We start from the raw sequence: 21,867 nt of genomic DNA, 5'->3' as shown, positions 1-21,867 counted from the left end.
CCATGTACAAACCCCTAATATAAACCCAATATTAAGCAAAGCACAGCCATGTAATATATGTTTGATACATATTAGCACTGTCCAGCAAAAACCTTGCTGTTCTTTACATTGTATTAATATGTCATGCTTAGCGGACCAATAGAAACGCTCCGAAATGAAAAAGAAGGTTTTAAACTGCTAGTTCAGAGAGTTTACACATCAAACACCAACAAGACAGCATCTACTTCCACCGGTACAGTAACTGTTATCACAGGGCCTAATGTTGTGGACTCTCCTCAGCGCTCAATGGTGGATCACTCATCTAAACAGAGGCGATATACGGAAGCAGGGGGTTTCGCTGAATATGGGCTAATGCCTGCTGACACTTCTAAGCAGCCGTAAAAAGCAAAGCCGGCACTCGTGAAATGGATCCTGAACAGGCCTGTTGACATAAGCATTAATAGAGCTGGAGGGCACTGTAGAGCGAAACAATAACCTCGGATAAAGAGGCGAGCGTTTCCGCGGAGGGAATTTCTCACTGGTGTGGAGCTGTGGCCCTTCCCTACCTCACATCCAGCCCCCTCCTGTTCCCGATACTGGAACTGGAAGGTGATGGAATCATTGCACCCGTTCTTATCGGACTCCGGCGACTACCTCTCCCTCATTTTCATGTTCTCTTAAAGACACCCAGCTCGGATGCTTCTAAAGGTTTTGATGGCTCAGAAGCTCAGAAGACGCCTCGCGCTTCACAGCTGATAACTGCGCGCTAGCGATGTAGCGGCTATGACATAACTGCAATTAAGGAATACGCTCAGGCCGCTGCACACTTTTATGAGCTGAAGGCAGATAAACCTCGCGGAGTGCCTGGGCTCCTCCTGTGTTTCAGCACGCTAATCTTGTGTTAGCACCCGAGGGGGCAAGGCTGAGTAATTAGCAATAAAACTAGCACTCTGATGGCTCTGGATCAATCAGCGCTGGTCCGTTTGATGCGAGGTTTTACGCGTGGGCGTGAGCGAGGGATGGCGGGGGTGGGTTCAGGGTAATATTTCTGGAGGCACACTCCAAACAATAAACTTGAGAAAATCTATTAGCTGATGAATAAAAGCCAAGCCCAGTGATTTAGGAGGAGCACGGCATCTTCTAGCATCCTGTTGGGCATGGTTGAGCAAGGTTGCAAGAGTTGGTCCACCGTTGTAGCTGGTTGAGTTTGGGATCGGAAGGTTGCTGGTTTAATCCCCTGTCAGGTCAGCAGCAACATAGAGCAAAGGGAGTGAAAGAACAGCGCTGTCTTTTCCCTCAATGTTCACGGTTACAGTGTCTATGAGCAGGAATTTCAGGGTAGCTATGACCTATAGGTTAGAGAAGCAGGCGTAGGATCGGAAGGTTGCTGGTTCAATTCCCTGGATTGGCAGGAACATATTGCAAAGAGGAAAAAAACAGCACCGCCTCCTTCCTTATTGTTTATGGTTATAGTGTCTATGAGCAAGAATTTATGGTTGGTGTAACATATTGGTTAGAGAAGCAGGTATGGACTTGGAAGGTTGCTGGTTCAATCTCCTGGACCAGTACGAACATAGGGCAGACGGAGTAGGGGAAAGAACAGCACCTTCTCCTCCATCAATGTTCATAGTTAAGGTGCCTATGAGCAAGAATTTTGGGGTAGTTGTGACCTATAGGTTAGAGAAGCAGGCATAGAATCGGAAGGTTGCTGGTTCAATCCCCTGGACTGGCAAGAACTAAGGGCAGAAGGAGTAGGGGAAAGAACAGCACCTTCTCCTCTGTCAATGTTCACGGTTAAGGTGCCTATGAGCAAGAATTTGGGGGGAATTTGGGGAATTTGGAATTGGAAGGTCGCTGGTTCAATCCCCTGCACCGGTAAAACATAGGGCAGAAGGAGTAGGGAAAGGAACAGCACCTTCTCCTCCAACAATGTTTATGGTTAAGGTGCCTATTGGGGTAGCTGTGACCTATACATTAGAGAAGCAGGCATATGAACGGAAGGTTGCTGGTTTAATCCCCTAAGGTGCCTGTGAGCAAGAATTTGGGGGGAATTTGGGACTGGAAGGTTCGCTGGTTTGATCCCCTGATCCGGTAAAAACATAGGGCAGAGGGAGTAGGGGTAAGAGTTCTTGGGCAAGCCTCCTATCCCTACATTCTCCTACCTGTGCATCATGATTCACGTGGAAGTTGCTCTAGATAAGAGCGTCAGACATACGCCTGGAATGTAAATCAGACTCGACAAGATTCTACTATTCGTCCTAGTTTAGAGCCCCGACCCAGACTCACAGCAACTCCACATCCAGACGCTTCATCAGCAAAAGCCCCGTCGCCCGAGAAGAGCCACTCTGCATGAACCCCAGCTCGGCTCCGACCTTGCTCTCTTCTCCCTGCGCTGCCTGCCTGCCTGCCTGCATCCCCGTCACTGTCAGTCTGAGGCCGGCGCTAGGAACGTGAAATTCAGCAGACGCTTCTCCTTCCCATCAGAGCAGAAGCTGACCCTAAACAGGCCTTTCCTTCACCGTCAGCACAACTGCAGAACATGTGTGAATACACCGCAGCCTAGCCGGAATTCAGACTTACAAGCGTAAGAGGGTGACCCAGTGCACTTGGTTTTATGGCTAAGAAGCTAAAGTGTCGTGATCATGCTGTGAAAACAGCCCAGGAGCTGAGCGTTTCAATAAGACTCAGTCCAGAGAGGGATAATCCTGTCGACTACGCCAACTTTGGACGGGATCTTACTTTAACTGGATTTGGCCAAGCCGCAGCATGTATGTGTGTATGTTAGAGCACGAGCTGGCTAGCAGGCTGCCTGCTGCCTGGCAGTGTCAACTAATCTCATCGCGATCAAGCCAGTTTTCATTAAACCTCCTGTATGTGTAGACGGTGCAGAGGTGTGGAGAGACCGGAGGGTGGCGGCGGTCCCTTTAACTGAGGGTTAAAAACGTGTTACTCAAGTGAACACTTATCTCCAAGTGGTTCAGTGTTCTAATGCACTACCACCATGGCCCGGAGGTCGCGAGTTTGAATCCCAAGCCATGTCGCCTTGCCATCAGCAGCCGGAGTCAGAGAGAGCACAATTGATCCGAGTGGCTAGATGGCTACGGGATCTTCCCTTATCCCTTCCATTGTGATGCTGACCAGCAGTTAATAGTCGACCTGGCACTATCGGCAGCAGTTTGAAAAGAAGTTTGAAAAGGTGGAGGAAAGAACCGGGTCTCCAGTTCTGCTGCACCAGCTAACAGACGCCTTTGAGAGTAGTGAGGTGAGAGAGCACTGTGGAGCCCACCCGGACAGAGTACTGTGCTCTACAATTGTGCTCTCTCAGGCTCTGGCTGCGGATGGCAAAGCGACATGGCTCGGGTCCCCCCAGGGTAGCACGTTAGCCGCAGAGCCACCCGGAGCCTCTTATTGAGATATTTTGACGTGATGTGCTCCATCCATGTCTCACAACCAAAGTCCATCCCGATACGCTAAAATCTTGCCCACCTTATAGGAGATGACACTACGCTTTCGTTATCAAAGTAATAACTGCGACTTCTGAGGGCTGACGTTAGCGCTGAATGTCACAGGAAGTTCTTAACGAGATCAGACGGCAGCAGCTCCAGCGTTACTATCCTCATGTGGATGAGCTGTTTGAAGCAGTCTGTTGGAAAAACTATTGGCAAACGGAATACACCAGTGATCACACGAGTCCAGAGAAGTGGCCATCAATAGAAGATCAAGAGCTTTAAACACTGGACCCCCTTTCCCAACGATACTCCAGCGAGCGTCGGGCAAGTCCGCCTCCGACGCTATGGCCTCCAGCATCACGGCCAGCAGGCCTGCAGTCGAAATTTCGAGTGGGAAACTGACAATTGTAGCACATTTATCAGCGCCTAGCATGGGCCCGTCATCGATATTCTCTGCGGTGCTCTTCTCTCTCCTCTTTGATTTGCATTACAAAGGCCGGGATCAAAGGGCCTCAGTGTAGCTGGCCTGCAGCGAACATCCCTTTGTGCTGACTTATTGTGTTGTTATGCGCCGCACATTCGACACAGCGCAACAGGCCGGCCTGCGCTAGTCCTGGACCAGCCTGGGATGCAGAGGGTACAGTGCTGTAGCATCATCATGACAGTAAACAGACTAGCGAAAAGGGAAGGTGGGGGGCGGGGCACTGCAATCCAATCCTAGTCCAGAGCACTGATCCCTGGTCCTGCCGGAGAGTCTGGGTCCTCAGCATGAGTCCTCCGACGTTACTTACTAACCTAGCAGTGGTGCCGGCGTCTCTCTAAACCCCCGGATCCAACCGGGTCGTTCCGTCCTCGCCCAATCGCGCCACCATGCTATGCTAAGTACAAAGCGTAATAATAAGCAGCTAATGAAGAGGAATGGCCACTGTAGATCATCCCCAGCCTTTTCATTACGGCCGGCTAAAAAAAGAAGGTGCATGCTAGCAGGCCTGCTTAAAAATTGAACACATCCACTCGCCTATTACGAGCGGGCGGACCTGAAGGAAGGCGGTGGGGCGCGGGTCTTCGTGTTCATTTCATCTCAGACACGCACGGCTGCTCCCTTCATCTGTGAGTTCATCGAGTTCAATGCAGTGCGAGCGCAACCGCCGAGCTCCCCGAGGCCATTCTGAATCCATAGCGTTGGCTGGCGCTCATCCAACTGCCTATGGGTCCTAATGTGGTTGGGCTGCCGCATCGATGGGTAGTACTGAGAGGATGGAGGAAAAAGTGCCTAGATCATTCGGAGCTCCTTAACACCCCCACCACACCCCACCCCACCCCATCCTATCCATGTCAAGGTGTTTCCACAGTTTTCGGGTTTGAACCCGGCTAGCGTGATTAGCATGCAGGGTAACTGAGAAGGGTGAGTCATTCTTTTTTGGATAGGGATGCTAAGCTAGTCTGTTGTTCTCTCAGCAGGTGGCTTTGGTTTCATCTCTCCCTGAGCAAGGATATGAGAGCCAGGGCCAAGGGCAACAGCGAAATCTGGAGATTTGAGACGAGGCTTTTTTTTTTTCACGCTTGCTTTGGAGCGGACCGCTGGATTTGCAGCTCTACTGTGACAGAAGCTGGTGTTGAGCCTCGTTTTGTTTTTTAGCTATGCTGCTCACAAGTCAAGGTTGCATGCGTACCCGGATAGCCTGTTTATTAGCATGAGCATCATTTGCATTAAAGTCAATTGCGAGGTACTTCTGACCTCAGAATGTAGCTTTTATGACAACGGACACTTGCTGGAGCTCGGTTTTACATATGTCGGTAGGGTTGCCACCTTTCAGGAATAAAAATAAGGGACTACTACAAACATTTTTAGTCTAGGAAATAAATTTAAATTAAAGAATAAAACTTTTCTCTTAATTAATGTATTGATTTACAAACTATTGTTTCCATTAGTATGCTTTGTTCTTTAAATGGCCATGTATAACAATTTTATTGGCTAATGCTACTGAATATTAAATTATCATTCATTCGACGTCTGAATCGGACATTTATGGAAATACGGAACAAAACTGGTTCCGTTTTTGGCAACATTTCAGTGCCAAATAAAGGACGAAGTACCTGGGACACCATTCATCATCAGGGTAGGAACAGCTACATTCCTTACCCTGTGCCCCTGGTTGCAACACAAGCCCAAAGCACAATCTGGTAGGCCGGCCTAGAGGACAGAACTTCGCTCACTGGCTGACGGATGGACTCTGTCTTGTTTGCCTAGACAACGATTCGGTAATTTACGGGACGGGTGGCTACCCAATACGTAGGTGTCATGTAGCCTGTGGTCGCCCTACAGCACAGCACAGTGTGACCATATGGTTCTAATGCCGTGCTTCTAACCTGGCACTGGCCAGAACCTCATTTTATAGGTCTTGAATACTCCCTGCTGTTTCTGAACTGACTGGTCACTTGCTGACTTGCTGACCACCACTGGAGGCAGACCGGCTAATCACTGGCTGATCTGATCCTTGAGGAACTTCTGGAGGTTCTTCAGTTTGAAACTGTGGAGGAACCTTCAAGGACTCCTTCTCTTCATCTTGCATCTTAGAACCAATTAGCTAGCCTGCAGCTAACCCTACCTTCGTTTGCCTCAGTCTCTGAGCTCCACAGCGGCTAAACAAGTGGCAGATGACAGTCTCGGTTTCTTACTCTGAATGTTGGTCAACAGATTCATCACCCCATGAGGCCTGTCTGATGTTTCGGAGATGTTCTGACCCAGTCATTGTCCAGAACATCACTACGTCAGTGGTTTGTGCTATGGCTGATCTGATCCATGAGGAACTTCTGGAGGTTCCTCAGTTTGAAAAAGTGGAGGAAGCTCTGAGGAAACCTTCAAGGACCCTATTTCTCAAAGAACCCTTGAAGGACCTTAAGAGCTTCCTCCACAGTTTCAATCTGAAGAACTTTCAGAAGTTTCTTGAGAATCTTCTACTTTTCACAGTGCACGGCACCCAAAGTAGGAAACAAGGTAAACACCAGCCAGCCATTTCTTCGGAGCCCATCTGCACGAGGAATAAAGATGTGCATATATGCACAGGCTGATATAAGGCTGGCCTGTGAGCATCTATCACAGGCCCGCTCCCATAGGTAATTCTAGCAACACATCCCAAAATAACTCACGACCCATTTAGCTCCCGCCTGCTAAAACAAAGACAAAGCTCCTTATGCTACGAGGAACTGTGGAAAAGCGTCCACTGGCCACACCGAAAAAGAGAGAATTGACTGAGCGAAGAAGGCGATGCAGGCGGCCTGAGCGGCCCGGCGCGTGGCCGGGGGACGAATATCAGTGATTAGGTTCTCAGAGGCGAGCGGCAGTAACAGAAACTGCTCATGTTAGCCGGTAGCGTGTACAATATTAATCTTAGTGTTGGGAAATCAATGACAAATGGGACTACAGATGGGACCTTTGGCCTTTCTCTGAATGCTCGGTGTCTGCCATACGAAATCAATCAGCTCAAAATGAAGCATGTTCACCCTGAGAGAGTTGCCTGGTCCCATCAAGACTCGAGTCGAGGCTCAGTTATTTCACTCGATCATTAACCCCTGCGGACTTATTATTCAATAAGCAGTATGAATTATTCAGAGCGTATACTGGAAAGTCAGGGCCCGCCCACCATTCTATGTGTATGTATATATATATATATATATATATACATACACGTACATATACATATATATACATGCACACAGAATGGTGGGCGGAGCCTGACTTTATATATATATATATATATATATATATACACTATGTACAGCATAGTGGGACACAATCGCAATGTCCAGCACAGTGAACATCACCACTGTATACCTCATTACTGACCATGCATGTATAATTGTATGACAAAGAAAAAAAAACAGTGACCTTATAACAACCACTCCACCCCGTCACATAAACAAAAAGCTACGGGGTTGAAGATTCTGTGCTAAAATGGCTATTTTTTTTTTTCTCCCATGCTAACAAACGCTATTGTACTAAATGGTATTTCCACATCTGAGGTTTCGGCACTTGGCACCATGCCAAAAACGTGTTAACTAAGATTTTTTGACATGTTTAAAAAAAATAATAATGTTTTTATGTTTTATATTAAGAAAAGCGCAAAGATAACCTCACCTCTGTTCGAACCCGGTGGGCAAAGATATTTTGATTATGTCACTTCCTCAAAAATATATCAGAAAGAACATTGCTCTTTGTTTGTTTGTTTTTTTACAGGGGAGAAATGACAGTGTTACAGGGTTGAATAAAGGTCTGAGGGTCAATAGAAAATGCTGCGATATTTAGAAATAGAATTTTTAAATATAATTTCTAAATATAAATGATTATTTTGTAGTAGTTTAAATATAATTTCATATAATTGTAAGAAATAACATTAGTATGTAGTAACATTAGTATGTAATTCTTTTAATACTCTACCCAAATGAGATCTATCAGATCAGTCTATAGGGACTATATTTTAAAATACATGAATGTTTATTATATTATTTTATGTTTATATTTTTATGATTTTATATTAGTCTTGTATATTATTTTATATGCTTAAAACACGTTTTTCTTAATTAATAATATAATTTATATTTGTCTTAGTGACATAAACGGCACCAAATCCTGAGAATCGCCTGTCCACAACTGTTTCTCAGCCCCCTTCCTCCATACCCCAACCGAGCTGTATCTCGTAGCCAACTGAATAAAAGCCTGCCAGCATCTGGCTGCATTAGCATACGGTAGCCGAAATCTGGAGGTGCAGTAAGGAGGGACCTGCTGCTGCTTAGAACATTATCAGTGGGTCCTGCAGCACGAGATGTTGCAGTATAAGCAGAGAAGGGATTGAGGTCAGGGTATATAGGATAGGGCACCAGGCCGGGCACTTGAACATGTAGATGTTCCAGCGTAGACCAGCTCTGGAGGTCAGTCAGGTCACGTGGAACACAGCGTATGAGAACTTGGAGCATATGGAAATACAGCTGGGTTTGCATATATGCCATGGCTGAACGCATATACACACTCGCCCAGAAGAAGGGGAAGTGCTGATCTAAGCCCTTCCAAACACACACACACATACATACCCACACACTCTGTCTGCTCAGCTCGAAAATGTAGCTTTCAGACCAAAGCCCCCAAAATTTTCCCCCCAGCGGAAGACGGGATGACTGATTGCGGGTTAAGTCTGGATAAACAGTGCGTGCTGTCGCTCCTGCGTCCACAGCCTTTGCGGCGGGTGATCGATGGCCCGGAGATGAAAGCGGAGGAGAAGAACACGGCACTGTGTTTGCTCAGACGACGTTGCCCTTCATTGTCTCCTTCAAGGTCTGTTGGAACGCACTCTGTAGAAGTATCACAAGGCTTACCATTCACCGCTCCCAAAGACGGTGGACAGAACCAAGCCAAAACAAATAAAAGCCGGCAGATAGCTCTGGAGGAAGGCCGTTCCTTAGCAACACATGTCCTCAGCGATCCCATCGCCAAAGGCATGCCAAGAGAGAGAAGAGGAAGACGAGGCTGTGAAGCTGTGGTAGACCAGACAGCACTTTTGAAGAAGGCTTGAAAAGATAACACTTGGACTGCTGAATGAGGACGGTACGGAATCCAGGACAGCGTCTGGAGTCTCGTCTGTTGAGTCGGTTTGGGCAAATTTTCCCAGTGGCCACCATGTAACCTGACGGGCAAGCTGCAGGAAGATCATAGGAATCAGAACGTTGGGACTGGACCAAGTTTGGAGACAACGGGAATCACATACTTACTGTAGAAGGAAAAGGACGGGAAGGAGGAAGAACCACTAGATTGCCATTTGAACCTGAAATGATGGGCAGTCCTAGCTGCAGGTTAGGGCTCCAGTCGGTTCAGGGAAACAAACCAACGACCTTGCGGTCATGAGGTTTATTTCCAGCCAGCCACTGCCTCAGATGCAATGCCACTGGGAAATCAGCGCGTTCTGAGGAAAGCTCCATGATGTGGCGCACTGGAGAGATGTGCTCCCTCGGGGGGCCCTGCAGCATGAATGGGATGCGAAGCAGCGACCCTCTGGTCATAGTGACCGAGCCTTATTTCGCTGGACTACTCAGAGCCTATGAGGTCGCTTCTCTAGAAGAACTAGTGCTGGTCCGATTCCTGCCTTCAACAGGCATTGGTTCAAACAGGTATTGGTGTATCTAATAATATAGCTCCTGAAGTTGTGGGGTCTCTGGCAGGTAACCTCCGATGCTGCTCCACACACAGGGTTTGGATTTATACTTAAATGATGCCAAAGGCATTGCAGGGTCTCATGTGAGATCTTCCGACGGCGCTCATCCTTAAAGCCTCCTTCTCCTCCCTTCCTTCCCTCCTCTTTCTCGTTCCTGCTCTGGGAACCTTCTGAGAAACGAGCGTCGCCTCTCTCCATTTCATCAAACGCTAACCTTTCCATCACCTCCGAGGTAATCATCTCGGCCTGCTCTGATTAACAGAGAGCCGGATCGCTCGCTTTGGAGGCAATGCTAACTGGATTGCTCCGGGTCAGCAGGAGAGCTGTTTGACACGGACTCTGACAGGCTCTCTTGCAGGACGCTGATGAAAGGAGCCTGGTCATTTCCCTCTTAAGGGCCTGATGGAGAGCAGCATGCAAGTTGTCTGCTGTGCTGACAGCACAGGGTGGTCCGGGTGGCCCTAAGGATGGACTAAGGCGCTGTCACTGTCACGATCAGAGGGTCGCTGGTTCGTATCCCGATCACACTGCACATGGGATCTTGAGAGAGTGCGATTGGCCTTGCTCTCTAGGGTGGGTGGATGGCGCTCTCCCCCCACACCACTGGCGCCTGCTAGCCACTTTCCTCCAGGCGCACTGGATGGTTGCCTGTTGACGTTGCATCGGCGGCAGTTCGAAAAAGAGGTGTGGCAGGCTGCAAACATGCCGGAGGGGGCGTGGCATGTGATGGGGGGGGCGGGGAATACACACAAGTCCTGCTTTCTACTTGTTTCCCAGCAAGTAGCTTCGCAATTCCTGCTGAGTAGTTTAAAAAAGGTACAGAAATGCTGGATTAAGTATCAGATCAAACAAAGCCTTGAGCTGAAGGACGGGGCAGATATTACTGTTTGTCAGTCAGTTGTCCAGGACGTGCAGGAGAACACACATACACAGTGCCACAGGGCGCACAGACAGACAGGGAAAGATTCCAGTCTGGGCTCTAATTATAGGCGCACATTAATTAAAGATATTCCACCTCATCTAAGAATCCCTCTGTTGAGCCGACCGTCTCCGAACAGAAGCCTCAGAGCCTCGGAGATGACGGAGTGCATTAACTAACGCCAGCGAGTGATTCGTTCCTTCGTCGTTTCCAATTACGGCCCAGTTGCCAGATGTAATCAGATTGGTGTGCTGATTTTTATCGAGTGTGGGGAGATCATCTGGACTCCATTACACGGAGCGCTATCTAAAATATCTGTAATCGCTCGTCCTGACGAATGATTCGACCTTTCATGCAGTTAATATTGCTGGCATGCAGGTTAGACATACGGTAGGGATCTGAGAGAGGCCTAGGAAATAGGGTTTAGGGTTAGGGTCCATCAAAACAGGACCCTGGTGCGATTGCCGCTGGTGCGGGCCAAGGTGAAGTGGGTATTGGTTCCGTGCCTAATTGCGATTGGTTTGAGGTAAGAACACAATCCGAACCAACCAGCATCGGCCCAGTACTGGTCAGTATCGACCCGATAACGATATAGAGCGTTGGACCCTTAGGCTATCCTCCAAAACAGCCCAGAATCAGTCCTGGGTGCAGACTTGTGTGTCCAGGACAGGTGTGACCACTATTTCACGTGGTTTTGTGTCTGAAACTGGACTCGGGATGAAGCCAAGCATGCTGGACGCAAGTATGCAAGGACTGCATCACTGTGGACAACTAAATACGTCAGCAGTAGAGGACTGTGTGCTGATTTACTGCGTTATGACTTACGCTGTGACAAATGTCCGAATGCAATCAAGTGCAAGGTCTGAAGTATTTCTGACCAGCTTTAGCACTCCTGTGGCAGCAGATGGAAGCTCAAATTGTGCAGCTGCTTTTCCTCTGGTCCTTCGTTGAGAAACAAGGGCAGTCGGAGGACAAAGCGTCTCACTCTTGTTTCTGACCCTGCGAAAGACACCTCGGGAGATGCAGCACATTAAATACGTCCCCCAAGTCCCCGGGGCCGAGGGAAAAAGGCCAACTCAAAGCACAACTCAGTCCCCGCTTAGATTTCATCTACTATCAGCAATGCTAGCGCTGATTTTCTCGAAGCTCCCCTTCCAGATTTTAGAACGTATACGTATGTATCTTGGGACAGGACCTGGTTCTTCTCACGCTAGGCTTCCACTGCTTTATAGGCAGCTGAGTCCCCTGGAGGGTTACGTAACGTATAGCGCAGCGTCTCAGCAGCGGTGGCCTGCAGTTATGGCAACACTCTCGCTCGGCTGAGTGTAATATGCTCAGTATGGACGAAAGCCTGGGCTCAGGCCTAGGCGCCTCGTCTGGCGTCAATAGCGCTTTGCTCAAGCAATCGTGAAAGACACGAGGGTGGTAACAAACGGATAATCCGCCAGTCGTTTTTCATTATTCCGAAGCCTCGGAGCTTGAAAGCGATGTGGGCCGGGTTGGGAAAGACTGTAGAAAAACATTAGGCATGGCTTGAATGGCTTGGCACCTTTGCTGCCTATCTCCTGTCAGTCCTCATCATCAGCACTGAGCTGGGAGCTCTCTATAACAAGTCCACTCTGGGGTTTCATTCAACAGAGAGACGACTAGGGGCTGCAGCTGGCTATGTTTGAGCTCATATCCTCATCTCCTATTAATGTCCGAACCTTTAGTTGATGGCTTTCACACTGAGATCGTTCACAGGCTCACAGTCACGCCAATGAGGAACCTCGACTGAGCCCTGGCCTAAACTATGGTAACTGTTCTTAACTAATAACGAATACAAATGGGCTGGACCACTATACACACATCAGCCATAACATTAAAACCACTTGCCTTATATAGTGTAGCCCCCCTTGGTTCTTCCAAGACAGTTCTGTTGATTTATATACCTTGAATGCTGGGTACAGATGTGGACGCCTGGTTTTGAGGCGCCTGTTAATATGCAGGCCTATTAGATCAGGTTGAGGTGTTTCCTCCTTTCCTAATATTCCTATTCTCATAATATTTGCAGTATAACATTTGTGGAATAATATTTGCTGTATATTTGTGGTATAAAATGTGTCGTATAATACTTGCAGTTTAATATTTGTGATATAATATTTGTAGTACAATATTTGCAGTACAATATTTGTGGTATTATATAAATAGTATATTTGTGGTATAAAATTTGTAGTATAATATTTGCAGTATATTTGTGGAATAGAATTTGTAGTATAATATTTATAATATATATGTAGAATAATATTTGCTGTATATTTGTAGTATAATATTTGTGGTATACAATTTGTTCTATAATACTTGCAGTTTAATATTTGTGATATAATATTTGCAGTACAATATTTGTGGTATAGAATTTGTAGTATAATATTTATAGTATATTTGTGGTATAAAATTTGTAGTATAATATTTGCAGTATAATATTTGTAATATATTTGTGGTATAATATTTGTGGTACAAGATTTGTAGTATACTATTTGCAGTTTAATATTTGTGATATAATATTTGCAGTATATTTGTAGTATAATATTTGCAGTATATTTGTGGTATAATATTTGTGATGTAATATTTGCAGTGTATTTGTGGGATAATATTTATAGTATAATATTTGTAGTATAATATTTGTGATATAATATTTGTGATATAATATTTGCAGTATATTTGTGGTATAATATTTGTAGTATAATATTTGTGATGTAATATTTGCAGTACATTTGTGGTGTAATATTTGTATTATAATATTTCTGGTATAGTATTTGCAGTATATTTATAGTATAATATTTGTAGTATAATATTTGTGATATAATATTTGTGATATAATATTTGCAGTACAATATTTGTGGTATAAAATTTGTAGTATAATATTTATAATATATTTGTGGTATAATATTTGTGGTACATGATTTGTAGTATACTATTTGGAGTTTAATATTTGTGATATAATATTTGCAGTATATTTGTGGTATAATATTTGTAGTATAATATTTCTGGTATAGTATTTGCAGTATATTTATGGTATAATATTTGTAGTATAATATTTGTGATATAATATTTGTGATGTAATATTTGCAGTATATTTGTGGTGTAATATTTGTATTATAATATTTCTGGTATAGTATTTGCAGTATATTTGTGGTATAATATTTGTAGTATAATATTTGTGGTATAATATTTGTGGCATAATATTTGTTGTATAATATCTGCAGTATAATAATCTGCTAATGTTAATTCTTATATTCAGTATTACATCAACCACGAGCATTTTTAAATATCGGTCGGGCTCTAATGAAGCTTGCAAAAGCATCTAGACTTTCCTCTCGCTTTGCTTTCCCAGCGTTGCGCCAAGTCAGCCAAGTCAGCATAGCCAATTCCTTGGAGCAAGACTGCAGGACCTAGAAGCTACTTTTAACCTTTAACATCCCAACAAAAGCAATTATGTGAAGGGGTGTTTCAGAGCCGAGATCGCTACTCTTTCTTTGTGGGGCTTGATAAATGTGGGCCCTGGTCTTCGGGGCAGTCGCCTCTGTAAAACACACAAAGCGCTGCGCTAGCCCTGGGCTAATCATTACGAACATTGGGAGAGTCATTACCGTATCAGTTACAAGGCCCGGTCAATACTGTAGCCGGTGGGCAAAGTGGTGGACGGCGGATCGAAACATGAAACAATCTAAATGAGGTCTGAACACAGACGACTGCAGGAAATCAGCTACTGGACCTGATGGATCATACGAACCCCAACTGAGGCCTAATCTGAGGGGCTGATCTGCAGGCATCTAAACCACCCGTCTTGTGGGTGGGGTATCTTTCATATCTCGGTCCAAGAGGGATGAACCCGCATCCTCGCTGGTGCTGGTGGAGAGGGCCAGGTCAGGTCCACGGAGCAGCGGGCCCAAGCTCTGATCTACAGCCTCGGCGTTCGCTGAAACCTCTTCGCTGAGGCACGCTCGCCTCTCCTGATCCGAAAATATCGGGACGGCTCGGGTGGAGAAAAGGAATGCGGCGAGAACAAAAGCCGTTTCAAGTTCCCCTCAAGTTTCCAAAATAGACGCAGGGAGACAAAGGCGGCCTGAAATAGGCTGATGCGCCGCAGCGTCCCGGGAGCTCCTGAGCAGGTCTGCAGGGCTCAGACGGGGTAGGGGAACAAGAGCGCACCACTTTCTGGCCCACTATCACACTTCTTAACCTTCCGTACGGGAGCGGGCGAGTCACGCCGGCTGTCACTTCAAGGTGACAGTCAGCGTTTTCGGGGTGTGTTTTTTTTTCCTCGCTCAGTTCTGACTTTGACTGAGTGGCTTTTGATGTCTGGTGAAACGAAGCGCACATCCTGAGAGCGCCGTGGATGAGGCGCTTATTTATATATTTCTCTTTCAGCTGCCGTCAAGCCATCGGTAGACGCTCGTGACCCATATTTGAAATTCGGCTCATTCGGCTGCCAAATTTGACGGCACTTACCGAACTGGGACTCGCTGGGACCACAAGCAGTATCAGGTAAATCATAGCCAAGGGAGTGTCGGCCAGGCAACAGTCTGGGATGTCTCTGACAAGAGCGTGAGCAACTGTACGAGCTAATGGGAGGTGTAGCGGCTGGGGTTGGCCGGTATCCACTTTTTCGGTACTGTTATGGCATAGCTGAGTTCAGGTCGTGGAAAATGTGAGTTCCAGAACCCAGCAGCTACTTGAGGCGAATATGGAGGTGAGGCTTAAAAGGCGCTAAGCTAATGCTGGACTCTGCAAGGTTTTCCGGCACGTGGAAGCCTCTTGTGCAGCTGAAAGGGTGCTAAAAGCTACTGCTAGGTCGACCAGCTCGAGCACTGCTGTGGTTATTCGGTCCTCAAATGGATACAGCGGTGTCCGACTTCCGTAAAATCTCATCCTGCCTTGTTTTAAAACTGAAAAATGACCCAAAGCAGCGTCCAGTTTGAAATCGGCCTTTTAATAAACGCTAAACAGTCAATCTGACCAGTTAGCATTAGCTTAGAACTAACTCTACTCTGTCTGACTGAAACCACACCTCACTGGATGAGAACGATGACTAATGAGTTTTTCCTGTGGTTTTGGCTCTGTAGCCACTCGCTAAGCTAACATTTGCTTAGCTAGCTAAGCTACAGCTCCACAGAGTATCAGACAGTCCAGAGCAGCTGCTGCTGACTAAGTGTTGAGGATAAAGGCTTGCGTATGGTGAGAGAGTGAAGTCGAGCGTGTGGTGTTGGGAGACCGGTGGGAGACCAAAAGTTAACGTCTGTCTAACGTTTGAGTTTGACATCAACCCAAATGTTGGTTTCGGGCAGATATGCAACCTTAATTTCCAACCAAAAGTTAACATCTCTCCAACGTTGAAGCTTGACCTCAACCCAACATTGATTTTGGATAGATATGAGACTTTGATTTCCAAACAAAATTCAACATCTGTCTAATGTTAGAGTTTGACGTCAACCCAACGTTGGTTTTAGATGGATATACGACTCTGATTCCCAATAAAATTTCAACATCTGTCTAATGTTAGAGTTTGACGTCAACCCAACGTTGGTTTTAGATGGATATACGACTCTGATTCCCAATAAAATTTCAACATCTGTCTAATGTTAGAGTTTGACGTCAACCCAACGTTGGTTTTAGATGGATATACGACTCTGATTCCCAATAAAATTTCAACATCTGTCTAATGTTAGAGTTTGACGTCAACCCAACGTTGGTTTTAGATGGATATACGACTCTGATTCCCAATAAAATTTCAACATCTGTCTAACGTTGAAGCTTGACGTTAACCATTGTTGGTTTTTGACAGATATGCAAGTTTAATTTCCAACCAAAAGTTAACGTCTGTCTAACGTTTGAGTTTGACATCAACCAAATGTTGGTTTCGGACAGATATATGACTCTGATTCCCAAATACATTTCAATATCTGTCTAATGTTGCCGTTTGACATCAACCCAATGTTGGTTTTTGACAGATATGCAACTTTGATTTTCAAACAAAATTCAACATCTGTCTAACGTTGGAGTTTGACATCAACCTAACGTTGGTTTTAGATGGATATACGACTCTGATTCCCAATAAAATTTCAACATCTGTCTAACGTTGAAGCTTGACGTCAACCCAGCGTTAGTTTTTGACAGATATGCAACTTTAATTTCCAACCAAAAGTTAACGTCTGTCTAACGTTGGAGTTTGACGTCAATCCAAAATTGTTTTTTGATGGATATGAGGCGTTGTTTTCCAAAAATGTGTTAAAATTCAACATCTATCTAACAATAAAGCTTTCTGTCAACCCAACATTGGTTTTTGAATGATACGCGACTTTGGCTTCCAACCAAAAATCCTCTTTTGTACAACGTTGGGTTGTGACGTGAACCCGAGTTTCATTCTCAACTAAAAATCAACATCGGCCCGACGTCAGGGTCCAACGTCTTTCTGACGTCGACGTGACATCCGGTGCCTGCTGGGTTCTGGAGGAAAGATTTATATGTCAGATGAGACAAAGATTGAGCTGTTTAATCCCAGTGACCAGCATTCAACTTCCGGAACACTGTAGTAGCTGTTAAACATGGTGGCGGGAGCATCATGCCCTGGGGCTGTTGTGCTGAACTCAGAACTCAGAATTCTTCTACTTTTATGTGAGTCTATGCCCGTTGCTACAAAAAGCTCATGTAGCTTCATGGACACCACCTGTCAGCAGAGTCGGTGCTGATGGAGGTTTTAGGTGCGGTAGGTAAAGTAGTTCCTCTTCATGCCTGAGAGTACTTCAGTGTAAGTGGTGGAGAACAATGAGAGTAGGGGACCTGTGCTGTGCTATGGCCACTCACTCGGTCAGAAGGCCACAGCAATGCCAAGCGTTGCCTCTGCCTCAAGCACCCACACACACACGTATACACACCATACACACTTATATAGGCGCCCACAGACATGCAGGTATATATGCAAGGCATGCAAACGCTCACTGACTGCCACACACACACACACACACACACACACACACACACACTGACCCACATCCTCCACCGTAGCCCACACTATAAGGCCATTTCTTCGTGTCAGCGTCTTCAACAACACCCACCCTCTAGCCCCCCTTAACCTGACCACCAATCAAACGCTCGCACGTGCAGTCCGGCTCTGATGTGCAGATGTGCACAGACAGCTGCATTTACAATTTCAGTGCGTTTACAGAACAACACACACTTGCCCCAACTCCTGTCAGCAATGCTCGACCTCCACACACACACACACACACACACACAGAAAGATCCACGCGCGCGTCCTCTCGTCTATACAGCACACGCACACACGGCTAGTTGGGATCACGCGCTTGCATTTACAACACGTAACCCATTCTGCGCGGTCACGAGGGGAACGGCTGTAATTATTTTGAGTTTATGAATTTATTTACTGCAGTTTTTTTGTTTATTATTTATTTATTTATTTATGTTCGTTAAATGTCACCGCAGGACCTAGCTGGAGAAAATAACGTGACGTATAATCTACGGAAAAACTTCAAATGCTGGTCTACAGCGGTTATCCGTTCAACGTTTTAGTGTCTAAAAGCGAAAAATGTAAAAAAATATATATATTTAAAAATTATATTTAAAATAATTTGCAGTTTAAATTTGCTCTGATTGAATCGCTGTCAGACGCTGTGTTGTTTTGACACCCGTTTTCCGGCACGTCCCTCCCCCCGCTGCACTCCGATTGGCTAGCAGTGCGTGTGCACGCGTTCTAGAAGGCAAGCCGGCCAATAGCAGCAGCGGAGGGGCGGGACTTGTTGGAATACGGGCGGAAATGCTGAGGGAAAGTTGCAATGGAAAATAATAAACATCTAAAAAACGACTGAAATGTTGGAGCCGCTCTCACCTGCTGCCAGTTTTCCTCCAGAGACGGCATGGCGGAGAAGTAGCCGGTGTCGTGGACGAGCTGGAGTTCCTGGAAAATGCTGTAATTCGCTAAAACGTCCATGGTGAGTGAGTGTGTGAGAGAGAGAGGTCGAGCGACACTGACAGAAAGCGTGAGAGAGAGAGAGAGAGAGAGAGAGAGGGGGGGCTCTGACTTAACGCTAAACGGTTTCTCACAGAACGCCCGCGAGAGCGTCTCACCTCAGCGTTGGCGCCATTACCCACAATAATAATAATAATTATAATAATAATAATAATAATAAAGCGCCGAATAAATAAATAAATAAAAGAAATACGAAAAAGCAAACCGCCCCGCGTGCCTCTAAACGGGTGGGAAGAGTGCGCGAGCGCCGCGCATGGGAAAGTCCGCAGCCGAAAGTGAGGAGTTGATGCGGCGCGTGCCTGTCAGACTCAACCCCTCTCTCCACAATCCGGGTATTTTCTCGCTGCCCGCTCCCTGCCCCTCTCCGCTCACCTGCACCAGCGTGTTTCGAATGCGCGCGCGGGTGACGGACGCGGCGCGAGGAGGCGAGCGGGGGGCGTGGTGCGCACGGCCCTGTCCATCACGGCCGTATGCGTAGCCATATAAGGGAGGAAAAGGGGCGGACGAACGGCCGTTGGCGGAGAGGTGGAAGGAGGCGGGGCTCGAAGCGCAGAATCGAACACGGGGCGGGGCCACGGCCGGTTCCGAGCGCGAGCTATGTTTAGAAGGCTATATAAACGGAGGGACGAGGCGAGTAGGTTCATTCAGTCGGAGGCAGTCTGAGGGTTAGGGTCTCTTTAGAGGTGTAGCCAGAGCACTCGTCCTCAAAAACACACCTGAAGCGGGATGATAAAACCTTTTATGACGGGTTTAAAGGAAATATGATTAAATTAGTGCCATTTTTAATCAACTAAATTAAAATAAATAAAAAGCAACAATCACAGCAGTGCAGTGGTTAAAGTAATAGAGCTACACATCAACCATCGGACAAGGGTCTGAGGTCTGAGGACTCCTAGAGCTGCTGCTGAGCTCCTGGGTCTCCTCAGACTGCTGGAATCCCGCTGGGGTCCCTGGGGTCCCACTTCACCTCAGCCAAGAACACAAAGCTGAGGCTGCAGTGGCTCAGCACAGGCTCACCAACACACTGCTGGGAGAAATACTGGAGAAACACTGATCCCAACGCCACCAGGGGGCCCCCAAGAGCACCGAGATAACATGATAAAAAATCTATATTTTAAAAATAACATTAAATAATAAAATGATTTTTTTTATATTAATTAATTTTCATAGTTGTCAATAAAGGCCCGGGCGCTTCAGCGTATTGCGCAATATCAGTCCCCTATGAAGTAATGAAGCATCTGGTGCTGAGGTGGTGGTATGGCGGGCTGGGGGGTGGGGGGGCAAATGAAAATCTGCTTAGGGCCCCGTAAAGGCATGGGCTGGCTCTGGAGTGAACAGTCCAGGCTGGTGGAGGTGGTGGTGTAATGGTGCTATCGGCACACTCTGAGCCCATCAATACTAATCAATCACTGCTTAAATGCTACAGCCTGTTTGAGTACTGTTGCTGATCATGGGCATCCCTTTCCGGCCACAGCTGGCCCTCGTCCTCTGACGGCTACTTCCAGAATGATGATGCACCACCTGGCAATCAGCTCTGGGCTGGTTCTTCTTCTTCTTCCTTTGGGATGTGGTGGAAAGCGAGACCCTCCCCTGTATTAGTATGGTGCTCTTAATGATTGTAGACCTAAGAATCACAGGTATGTCCAATATCTTCACTACAGACCTTCACTACAGCAGTTAGCCTCCATTAACACTCCGCACGAGGCCCTGCCGCCTGTTTTTTCCATTCCTATTCATAATGCAGCTCATCCACGGTAGCCATCATCAGACAGATCCTTCACAACCTGCTACATGATATATTTATTATTGATGCGGGATGTATTTTTTATATCATTGTTTTATTATTTAGCTCTAAAAGCATAAAAGATTAACATGATTCCATTCGAATAATACATTAAATTGTGTATTTCATCAAAACCCGTGTGGCCTCTTTTCCACTGTAGGGCCGAACGGTCACTAAGGCCACGGCGTACCGTTCGCCGACGGTACTGACCCCAGCTACGGCTTACATTTTCAGGAAGTGCTCACACTAATATTTCATAATTATGTTTCTTTTTTAATCGCTTACTCGACAGCTGGCTTACTTAACACCAGCTAGTTTACTCACTGAGGCCTAGATAAGTCACCTGTTAGCTTCTCAAGCCACGCCAAGGAGGCCATTCTCTCTGAAAACACCTGGAGTGCCTGGCAACCTTGCCATGCAGTTAGCACTATGCTAACGGAGAGCTATAGCAGCAGTCCTGCATTAGTCCAGGCAGTGCTAACGCCGCAGTAGCGATGCTGGGCGAGCCCAGTAGCCAGGCAGTGCTAACGCCGCAGTAGCGATGTTGAATGAGCACATAAAGCAAGGTAGAGCTAACGCCGCAGTAGCGATGCTGGATGAGTCCAGTAACCAGGCTGTGCTAACGCTGTGGCAGCAATATTAAACAAACCCATACGCTAAGCAGTGCTAATGCTGCGGTAGCAATATTGGATGAGCTGGTAAGCAAGGCAGTGCTAACGCCACAGTAGCGATTCTGGACAAGCCTGGTAGGTAGTGACGCTGGATGAGCCCGGTAGCTAGGTCGTGCTAACGCCACGGTAGCCGACTCAAGTATGCTAATCTTTATTAAAATACAGTGCGCTAAAGCGAACCTGTCGCTACGCTAATGTTCAGTGCTCTTGAAGAGGCGGAGCACAAAGGTGACGTAAATGTCAATCAGCCAATCAGCTAATCCCTACACCATTAATCCCTCCCACCGTACGGTTCTGTGGCCCCAAGTACGGCTAGCTAACCGCTCTGAGAAACCCGGGCCTGGTTTGTAAGCGCTCCATGCTGCACCAGATATTTTGCCACGCCCACTTCCCACTTTCTAGAGCTTGTTAGTCCTCCATCAGTTGGTAAAAGAGAAGTTCTAAAAGGATGGAACCAAAAGTGGTTCTTCTGTGGCATCCCTCAAAGAACCCTCTGAAGCTCCTTTGTTTTTAAGAGTGCGGGGAACGGAAGTGAGTGCGGGACATTGTGTCCATTTGATTTCTGGGTGAACCATTCTTCTAAACCCAAGCTTGACATCCACCCCCTCCCCCCTGTGTGTCACTCAGTTAAGCTCCTCATTGTGAAGCTTCCTTCCGCTAGAAGTATGTAAAATAAGATTTAGAACATCTACAATGCATTAATGCTGCTCTCCCTCTCTCTACACACACACACACACACTCATACAGCCTGCCGAATTCGAGCCGGTATCCAAGTCCTCCTGCGTTATTTGCATGGAAATAAGATGAACTATAAGCATGACTGCCTCTTTGAGCCGT

General features: G+C 46.5%; 1 protein-coding gene across 1 annotated transcript in view; it reads right to left on the bottom strand.

Moving 5' to 3' along the window:
* Positions 1-18,996, bottom strand: part of klf7a (Kruppel like factor 7a) — a 36,486-nt gene extending 17,490 nt beyond the window's left edge. Inside the window, exon 1 of the mRNA XM_072657284.1 lies at positions 18,436-18,996. Within this exon, the coding sequence (XP_072513385.1) occupies positions 18,436-18,537 (102 nt within the window). The 5' untranslated portion in view covers positions 18,538-18,996. The remainder of the gene's footprint in view (positions 1-18,435) is intronic.
* Between the last annotated feature and the right edge of the window lie 2,871 nt (positions 18,997-21,867).

This window comes from Salminus brasiliensis, chromosome 15 (genome assembly GCF_030463535.1).
Source record: "Salminus brasiliensis chromosome 15, fSalBra1.hap2, whole genome shotgun sequence".
In the NCBI taxonomy this organism is placed as follows: domain Eukaryota; kingdom Metazoa; phylum Chordata; class Actinopteri; order Characiformes; family Bryconidae; genus Salminus; species Salminus brasiliensis.
The sequence above is the reverse complement of the archived record's forward strand: the minus strand, read 5'-3'. Positions and strand labels throughout refer to the sequence as shown.